The sequence below is a fragment of the Leptopilina heterotoma genome, unplaced genomic scaffold (genome assembly GCF_015476425.1).
Source record: "Leptopilina heterotoma isolate Lh14 unplaced genomic scaffold, ASM1547642v1 Lhet_453, whole genome shotgun sequence".
Lineage (NCBI taxonomy): Eukaryota > Metazoa > Arthropoda > Insecta > Hymenoptera > Figitidae > Leptopilina > Leptopilina heterotoma.
Genome location: NW_025111088.1, coordinates 26,158 through 36,830, shown reverse-complemented (window position 1 = coordinate 36,830; position 10,673 = coordinate 26,158). Strand labels below are relative to the sequence as shown.

The window sequence follows — 10,673 nt, the reverse complement described above, 5'->3', positions numbered from 1 at the left end:
TTAAACTTTAAACTAAAAAAAATTTTAATAATCATAATTAAATTTTAATAATTTCCATCTAAGAAAAAATAAATTTATTTTTGGTGAATCACTCATATATGGAAATATAAGAAAATTTGTGAGAATATTACAAGATGAAGAGGAAAGTTTTTCTCTACTCCCACTCTCAGAGAAAGATTGGTAATATTTTGTAGAGCATCGTTTTTTGAAATTCGCGCAAATTTTATCTAATGTATAAAGGCCTAAGTTGCGGCTTAACTGCAATTAGGATCATCACGTGATCAGGAAACTGGTGGCGCCATAGATAAAAGATTTCCGGATTATCGTGGTCATTCATCTCATTCATTTGCATCGCAATAAATCACATTCTGCACGTGCTGAATTCGCCCAACAAAGAGAATCAACACCTGCTTCTACAAAGGTATAAATTAGTATGTAATTATTTTTTCAAAATAAAATAAACGTTTTACTTTTTAAAATATATTAAAATTTATGATAGGTATAGATAAAGAGTAAAGTTTTGAAAATCTTTTATAGTGAATTTCAAATAAAATTTATCTAATTACACGTGGCTTCAATAATTTTTCTTCAAAATTTATAATTTTATTCATTGAAATAGTTTAATCTTACATGTGAATGGTGTAATATTCCGTGCTACTGGGGTACTTAACTTCGCGAACGCAAAGCATGGGTTAGAAAAGAACAGAAAAGAACATATTTGTGTCCTTTTTTATTTCATGCATCTTGTTCGCGAAACTTCCTGAATTTTGCGAAGCAGTTGTGCGTTGTTCTTTATATGTATATTAGCGCCATTTTCTCTCTTATCGTAGACAATAGCTTGACCCCTCCACCCTCCTGACGTGCTAAGTAGTTTTCGAATGACCTCTAACTATAATAAATTCGTTAATGAAAATTAATTTTTAGGTTAAGTTAAAGTAACTAATATTTTTTTTAGTGGTCACTCTGCTCGTTCACTTACATCGCATCGCATTTCGCACAATAAAGTGAATCAACGCCTGCTTCTACGAAGGTATAAATTATAGTATATATTTATATTTCTTAAGTAAAAGCATGTTACATTCTTTAAAATATGCTAAAATTCACAATAGTTATTAGATAAAAAATAAAGTTTTAAAAATCTTTTATAGTGGCTTTCAAAATTATTCTTCAAAATTTTGTAATTTACAATGCTTGGCAACTCTTTTTTCAAATTCTTTTAATATTTTTAATATATATTAATAATTGATAATTTTTTTTCTATTAGTTAAAAATAACTAAATTGATATTAAAAACATTACATATAAAAACGTTTCCCTAATTCTCTTTTATTCTTCCTCATTCTTTCTTATTCTCTCTCGTTCTCTTTTATTTATTTTATTATCTTATTCTCAATGAACCTCTTTACACCAGGGAGAGATGAGGCAAAGTACGTGCGCGTAGATGTAGAGAAGGGGAAGATTTTACATGCATAATCTTTCCTTTCTCTACCTCTACGAGAGCGTATTTTGCTTTCTCTCTCCCTAGTGTAAAGAAGCACTAAGGTTCACTTGGGTTCACTTTTATTCTCTCTCGTTGACTCTTTTTTCTCTCCGTTCTCTCTTTCTTTACCTATTATTCTCTCTCATTCTCAACCGGTCTCTTTCTATCTTATTCTCTCTCATTCTTTCTTATTCTCTCATACTCTCCCTTATATTCTATCTAGTTCTTTGTTATTCTCTCTCATTCTTTTTTATTCTCATTTATTCTCTTTTAATTTCTCTCTTGCTCCATTATACCTACCATTATACCACGTTCAGAAATCCTAAAGAAATTTTTTATTTAACTGTAATAACAACTGTTTCTATTTACCCCAACTGACTTTATTTTTTTTAAATTGGAAGACATGGAGGAAAACAATCAACCTGGCGATGAAAAAAACCATCAGCCTGGGAGAGAAGCGATAAACAGAGAACCTTTAGCCAATTTGTTGAATTTTGATGGTTATTACTATTTACAGAACGGCAGAAAATGTGGAAATAGGTACGTAGAAAAATGTAATTTCGTAATTAAAAACAATTGAACTCTACTAGCTTTAAAACGAAAAAGAAATGTTTTGAATTGATTTTCAATTTTTTTAGATATCTTTACTGCAAGTTTCATCGATCAAGAAGTTGTCCAGGAAGAGGAATTATCAAACAGAACGGACTTTTTGAATTATCAGTTCAACACTCGCATGCACCAGGTTTATTTTGGGAAAGAGTAACTTCCAGCAGAAGAGAACCATATCTGTAAGTATCCATTAAATTAGAAAAGAAGTTAAAATAATTCAATTTCATAAAAAATTTCATTTGAGATTTTAAAAAATCAATTTTTAAAAATTTTGCATATTCACAATAGAATTTATTTGTAGGTTTTTTTTTAAATTTACAATTGAGGAGGTCAATCAAATAACTCAATTTTCCCTCGGCCCAAAAAGTGTGGAGCCAGACAGTATAGGGTCAAAATTGAGAAAAATGAAATTTTTCATTTTGAAAAACGGCATCTTGTAGATGATAAAAAAATACAACTTTTTTCTCAATCAATTTTTTTTGTAGAGTCAATATTTCTTATGGTAAAAAAACCAAAAAAATTTTGTTTACACGGAGAGAAATTTATAGTAGTGGGTAACATAATTGTGGTTAGGGTGACCATCTTTAATGCTACGTATACAGACAGCTATCTAGATAGTCACCATTACCATCAATATCATCAGAAGTAACATCTTGGTAGTACGGGGTAGCATAACTATATTTTTTTAGCATCTGTGATGGTAGCCAGTAGCATAATGATAGTATCGAGTAACATCAACTTTTTAACATCAAAATCTGACTATCCATTTTTCTCAGTGTATAAATTTAATTAACTTTTAAAGTACAAACTTTCTTTTTCTATAGAAATTGTTAAAGAATTTGCTTGTAATTTTTTATACATACTTATTTGAGTTTGCTGATACAAAAAAAGTCAAAACATTCAAAAATTATTTTTTGTTTAATTTTTTTATTATAAATAATGACCTGTCAGCAATAACGATATCTCTCTCTAAAACTGAATTAGTGGAATTTCACTGCGAGAATCATTGACTCTATTCTCGCGATTTGAATAAGTGAAATTTCACTGAAGATCAGTTAAAAATTATTAAAATTTCAGTGATTTTTCACTGATTGGACAATTTAAAAGTAACTGAAAATGTCTGCCGAACATATTGAAATTTTCAGTTACTTTGTAATTGGCCAATCAGTGAAAAATGACTGAAATTTCAATCATTTTGAACTGATCTTCAGTGAGATTTCACTGATTCAAATCGCGAGAATTGAGTGCTGATTTTCAGTCAAATTTTACTGATTTTCAGTGGAATTTCGCTGATTCAGATTTAGAGAGCTTACTTTTTATGAGAAAAAGTATCGAGGGAAGTTTTTAGTTGAACAACCTTCCAGTGATAAAGTCATTAAAGCGCTGTCTCTTCCGGCGTATGCCTGACCTGACATAAACTTTTTAGAAATTTAATAACTTTCTTATTTTTAAACAAATATTTATGAAATTTGCTAAAAAACTTCCCTGAATAATATGGAATAACTATATCACTGGAAGGTTGTTCAACTCAAAACTTCCCTCGATACTTTTTCTCATCGAAAATAACATATCGTTATTGCTGACAGGTCATTATTTACAATAAAAAAATTAAACAATAATTCTTGAATGTTTTGTGACTTTTTTTGTTTTAGCAAACTCAAATAAGTATGTATAAATAATTACGAGCAAATTCTTTAACATTTTCTGTTGAAAAAGACAGTTTGTATTTTAAAAGTTAATTAAATTTGAAAACAAAATTTTTTTGATTTTTTCCCTATAAGAAATATTGTCTCTAAAAAAGAATTGATTGAGAAAAAAGTAATATTTTTTTATCATCTACAAGATGTCGTTTTTTAAAATCAAAAATTTCATTTTTCTCAATTTTGACTCTACACTGACTGGTTTCACACCGTTTGGACCGAGCGAAGATCGAGTTATTTGGTTGACCTCCTCAATTGTTAAAGAATCTAAATTGAATGTATGTAAAAATTTAATTTTTAAAAAATTTAGTATTTTAAAGTCAAATAATATAAATTAAAATTAAATAATAAATTAAAAATGTACTTTTAAATAGTTACCTTTCTTATTTTTATTATTATATTTCCAAAAAATATTTTTCTTGGAATCAAGTCAAAAGTGCTTCAAAGAAATATTACATTGAAAAAATTACATTTAAAAGTTTAGACTTTCAATTAAAAAAAACATTTTTGAAAAGTTTAGAAATCGTGTTTCCTAATTACACTCGACTCTCAGATCTTTTGCATTCAGTTCTTTTACACGCTCGATCCTTTTGCAATTAAAATTTTAAAAACTTCAATTATAAATGTAGGTATTAAAACTAAAACATAAATACTGTCTTTAATTTACATTTGGTTATATATATTGTTTTGTCTTGCGTTACCATGGCATATTTGTTTTGGTAAAAGGTATAAGAGGATTTGGTTCTATAAATGCAAAAGAACCGAGAGTCGAGTGTAAATTGTTTCACAGAAAAAAAATGTTCTTAATTTAAAAAACTTTGCAGCATTTTTTCCTCTTAGATGTACCCAGGAATAAGGGGTGAATTAAAGTGGATTGGCACTTTCATGCCCTTAAATTCCAAACCAACTCCGTTTATGTCCGCAATCTTAATGAATTTCTTTTCTATTGTTAAATTGATAATTTCTATCCATTTAATTCTCTTTAACCACGTGACCAGAATTTGAATCCCCTTTAATGCCCTTTAAAGAATTCAATGTTAATTAAAAGGCATTAACTCCACAACAAATGATTCCCTTAAACGTCATTAAAGTAAATTCAGACTCCAATCCACTTTAGTTCCCCCCTATAACTGGGTAACCACTAAATTTTTTCTTTCTAACTGAGAAGATTTTCTTCTTTAAAATGTTCTATGAAATATCAGTTTTTCAACAGTTTGAAGCTGCGTTTAGAAAAATATAAAACAACTTTTCAATTCTTCTTTCAATCATAAATTTGTTTTAATTTGAGAGGAATAATTGGGGGGCCGGATGCTTTAATTTGTAACGCACCATTTTCGCGAAAGATTATAAGTCATCTTTCAGTTGAAAATCTTTCAAATATAAACAAAAATTTCTCTTTTTTGTAGATGAATATTCGTATATATTGAAAAGGAAATGTAAAAATAATTGTTAAGCGAAATTTTATTCTCCTTGTGACATTTAATTTTTTATAATGTACAATTTTTATTTATCTAAATAATTACATTCGTTATTTTTAAAAAAATTATTCAATATTATAAGCAAATAATAAAAATTTGTTTAAATATTTTTAATTTCAAAGAATTTGATTAAAAATTATCAGTAATTTCTGACAAATATGAATCTTTTATAAGTCAATATTTCAATACTTATTTCTAAAATATTATTATGTATATAAGAAGAAGATTCTTAATCAGTTTTATCTTTTCTAATTTTTTCAACAAATCAGCAGAATATTGTTTGTTGAATGAGGAGGAGATATTTTCTTAGATTCTCTTAAATAATGAATTTTTATTTTCAGACATGAAGGTGCTGAAAGGGACTTACCGTTTAGAGTCGCAAATAGACCAATGATAAGATGGCGTAACAGAAATATACCAAGGGACACCCCAACTGATTTAAATAGTTTCCATGAGATACTCTCTAATGAAAGATGGCAAAATTTGCGAAACTATAATGGAGGATCACTCGAATATTATTTACTATCTGATGATGACAGTACGTCCATCTTAATCATGGACTTAACTTTTGCGAAATCCTTACTTGAACGTGGAACATTTCTTATTCACGCTTCGAGTACTGCAACTCCTTCCTCGGTTTGGTGCCAACAACTAATGTCAATTGTATGCGTTAGAGATAATTCTGTAAGTATATTGCAAATCTTTTTTTATTTCAATTATTAGTAAACAATACATAAATTTTGTCATGAATTTTTTTAAATTGTATTTTGTACGTTTCAGTTGATTCCCTGTGCATGGGTACTCATGAACACTGTTAGCATCGAGGCTTACACATCTGTCTTCAATAAAATTCTAAATCTTGTTCCCGAATTCAAAATCACATCGGTACTTACATCTTACTCCAACTTCTTGAAAAGAAGTATTCAACTATTATTTCCTGCAGCTGTCATTTCTGGAAGTTTACATCACTATCAGGAGGTATTTATTTCTAACAAGTACATTTATATTAATACTGTAATAATTATTATTATTAATATAACAATTTTCTTCTTCCTTTACAAATGTCTGCTAGAAGTTTAAAATTATAATTTTTTTGTTTATTTATTTTATATATTTTTAATAGTTTAGTTAGGTAGTTTATTAAAAATTTTGGTAATTATGCAGAAGAAGGACTTTTTCAAATTTTAAAGAGTTTCAGTTAATTTTTTTGGAAAAGCTTACATTTGGCTAGTTATTAAAGAATCCGGTGGGGGAGGATGAAAAAGTGGTATAGTCACAAAAAATAAAAATATAAAAACCAAAAATCTTCAAAATTGAGAAAAGTCCTTCTTCTGCATAATTACCAAAATGTTCATTGACTATTAAAATTTATTTATTAGAATCTAATAAAATTCAATTATGAAGTATCAACTGCATTGAAATATAATAATTTTAATATCTAGTAGCATCTACTTTATACTGTTCATTATTAAACAAAATTTTCTTAATATAAATTAATGAAATGTTAACTACTAATCTAATTTTTTAGGGAATTTTTAACCTGATTGTTAAACATGGTTTGCATAATTATCTACTCAACGAAAATGTAGATAGAGAAATCACCCAATTTTTGCATTTTACACTTACATTGCCTCTTTTGCCAAGCAACACGATTGAGGAAGCATTTCAAGGAACGGTTGAAACCCTTAGTGCAAATGCTTACACGGTATTACAATTGTTTTTTATAAACTATGACCAAGTTTGGTTAAGAGAAGTAGGAGCAAATCATTTCTGCGTTCACAGAAATTTTGAACGTTGCACTAATGTATTTGAGAAATACAATATCATTTTATCGACAATAATTGGTACTCACCCTGACGTCTGGAAATTCCCAGGTATTTTTTTTAAACAATTATGAACTTATTATTTTTTTCCTTTAAGGGGGTATTCAGGTCCAAAGGTCTCAATTTTAAACGTTTTTGCGACGATTTAAAAAAATGTGTTTTTTGAAACTGTGTTTTGCCACTTTCGAATTTTGTAAAAATAGTAAACAAAAATGTTTTTTTAAATCCAAGGTTCCGACCATAAAGAGATATACAAAGAACATTTTTGTAAAATCTAAAGTAAATCGGTTGAGTAAGATTTTTTAGTTATCGTGTCAACCAGAAGTTTTTTCATACTTCACTTCAAAAGTTGATAACTTTAAAAATTTTTTATTATTTTTTATCTGAACTGTTTAAACATTAATAAACAACTTGCAAAAAAAGTAAATATTATAAATGTTAAACTTTCTTTTTTATCTTACTCGGAAAACGCCTTAAAATTGAGGCATAGACCAGAATACCACCTTAATAATATTTAAAAGATTTTTAACAATTTTGTTACATTAACATTACAGAGAGAATTGCATCACTCCAAGCGCGATCATTTCGAGACAACGAAAAAATTGACGAACACAGAGCCACTGTAGTTATTCTGAAATTGAATAATCGTCGAATAAACATTAAAATCCGAGATGCGTGGGATGATTTGGAATTAGGATTAATAACAAGAAATGAATTTATTTTCCAGTGTAATAGTTTCATCACAGAATCGAGTATTAAATATTTATGCATCAATGTACTTGGAGTTGACTTGGATAACAGGATTGATGACCAGAATGACAATCCAGGTAAATTTTGTTATATTTATTTAAATAAATAAGAATCATATATAACAACAAAACAGCAATTCGCACGCTAAAACGCGCGATTAACTTCTTCTTCCTTACTTTTTAAAATAAAATAATCAATTTTAAAAACAATATAATGTTTATTTATACCATGAATTTTAAAACAAAACCTTCAATTATTTAAACAAAATTTTACACAAATATTTATTTATTTTTAAAAGTAATAAAAAGTTATTAAAAATTAATTATTGTCCGAAATAGTAACTTATAGTAGAACTTCAATTATTTTCAATATAAATTTAATCGAATTCCTCGAATATTGTAATTATTCTTAAAAATTTTATCAAAATTTGTCAAATAAATTCAATTACTAAAAAGTATGTTAATGAAATTCGTTATAAATATTTAATTTTAAGAAACATTCAATTCTTTAATAAATTATTTATTTTTCAATAATTTTAAAGTCAATCCTTTAAACAAAATTCTAATGAAATTCTACGCAAACATTCAATTATTTTCAAAAATCATAATAATAATTTCACTGCAATTCAATTATTTAAGAATTTTTTATCAATTTCTTCGCAATAATTTCACTCCTTCCATATTATCAACAAACACAAATATTTTAAAAAGTTAAAAAAAATCCGTTGTTTAATTCCTTTATTTTTCAAAATTTTCAGATAAAATTATTTTGAAAAATTACATTATTTTTCAACGAACTTAAAGAAATTCTTTAATAGAATTTAATTAATTACATAAACTCTAATAACATAAGTTACAAAAGTTTAATTTTCAATTAATAATTTTAATGAATTTTTAATGGTAAAATATTATTTATTACAATTACTAACAAAATCGATTGTATTCAATAAATTAAAGAATTTTTTTATGATATTAATTATCGTTAAAAACTTAAATCCTATGTATATATTCATCGAAAGAATTTAATTATTTTCTATATTTTAATAAAATTCCTAAAATAAATTATAGGTATTATTTGAGAAAAACTTGAATTACTTTAAAAACTTGAAAGAAATTGTTCATAAATTTTAATTACCTTCAAAATTCCAATTAAAAACACTGAGACAGTATCATTTATACACATTAAATTGAATAACAAGTGCTTGTCTTACAGGCGTAAGAAAATGTTTTTCTTTCTCTACAATAAAATATCTTGGTGTCTTTGAAACAAATATTATAAATATTTAATGGTCTATATTACAGACAGAAAAAATATTTCCTATGGGTCTATATTACAGACAAAAAAATTTTTTGTTGTGGGTCGATTTTACAGACAAAAAATTTTTTGTTGTGGGTCGATATTACAGACAAACAAAATTTTTCTTCTTGGGTCTATATTACAGACTTAGAAAATTTTTAATATGGGCATATTTTACAGACAAAAAAATAATTCTTATTTATTGATAAACATTACAAACAAAGAACATTTTTTACGGTTATAATTTCTTATAAAATAGATTTTTATGCGTTTTGTCTGACAAATATTTTTTTGTTAATATGTGAAATTCATTTTCTAGACATAAATGCTCTAGATTAATTAATTCAAGTTTTTATATAGTTACATATGTATAAATTTAATTATGTACTTTAAAACATGTGAAATAGATATTTTTATTGCATGTATTTACCGTTCAATGATACGCCAAAAACAAAATAGAAATATCGCAGCAGAGATTCCGCTTCAGATTAATCGACGGATACCAAACGACGGTGAAATAAGACGTTGAACTTATCAACGACGATGCTGAATTAAAAACAATTCTGAATAATAAATATATTTAGAATAAACCATAAATAATAAAACACAAATCATTTCACTAAACAATTGGCCATTTTATTTGAAATTCAAACTTCATTTACGCAATGATACATTACTTAGACATACAACAACTCTAGACATTCCACAATGGTGAAACCCCGAGTAAAATTCCGCTCTATCAAATTAATGGCCCACGAGCTACTAATGTAAGATTAACAAGTTGACCGTCTTCTTCTTTCTTTTACATCATTTTTTAATTTTTATAAGGGCACACATCTAGTCTTTTCACTTACTCCAGGGGACAGCGACAACCTGTTAAAGAAAATTTTGGAGGAACCCTGGAGAATCGGGACTTTTCTCAACCTCGCATGCGCAATGAATTTTCACAGAGAATCAATTTCTTGAATATATTAAAATTATATATTCCTAATGACAAAAACTACACACGGTTCATGTAGCAAAATGCTTTTAATTATTACACAAGTACATTTATATACTAAAATACATGTGCATTTAGAACTATTATTTTATGTACAACTGTACGTGAAATAACACGCACAATTTTACATTTAAATGTAAGAGTTTTATTTACCCGTATTGCAAAAATAGATTTCGCCGCCACAGCTGTTACCTCTGTACCTTTAAATTTGACATAAATTTCTAAGGCTGCTGACCTTTTGGTTAACCCCTTCGCAGTCAACACCAAAATCTCATAAGTGGGCTTAAAATGTCGACAACTTTTTAGAACACTAAAATTTGCGCAAACGAGCATACTAATTTATTTAAAGTCGCTGATTACGAATCCGATATCAGATTTTGAAAATTCAAAATGGTGGATCCAATATGGCGGACATGAAAATTAAAAATCGACTAAATTCACTTGAAACTTGTTACTCAGGGGTTTTCTGGGTCGCTGATTACGAATCCGATATCAGCTTTTGAAAATATAAAATAGCGGATCCAATATGGAAGACACT

The 10,673-nt window shown here is 27.3% G+C and overlaps 1 protein-coding gene across 3 annotated transcripts; it reads left to right on the top strand.

The window, feature by feature from the left end:
* Positions 1–288: 288 nt before the first annotated feature.
* On the top strand, positions 289–10,181 carry LOC122507238. 3 transcript variants are annotated; one of them, XM_043619853.1, is made up of 9 exons: positions 289–421; positions 956–1,030; positions 1,881–2,019; positions 2,118–2,267; positions 5,608–5,950; positions 6,047–6,244; positions 6,795–7,140; positions 7,644–7,916; positions 9,964–10,181. In XM_043619853.1, the coding sequence occupies exons 3-9, from the start codon at positions 1,883–1,885 to the stop codon at positions 10,152–10,154; spliced, it is 1,638 nt and encodes a 545-aa protein (XP_043475788.1). In that variant the 5' UTR covers positions 289–421; positions 956–1,030; positions 1,881–1,882; the 3' UTR covers positions 10,155–10,181. The 3 variants fall into 3 exon arrangements, with proteins under 3 accessions (XP_043475788.1, XP_043475789.1, XP_043475790.1); XM_043619854.1 differs by lacking the exon at positions 9,964–10,181 and adding an exon at positions 9,543–9,679; XM_043619855.1 differs by lacking the exon at positions 9,964–10,181 and adding an exon at positions 9,595–9,671.
* Positions 10,182–10,673: the final 492 nt, after the last annotated feature.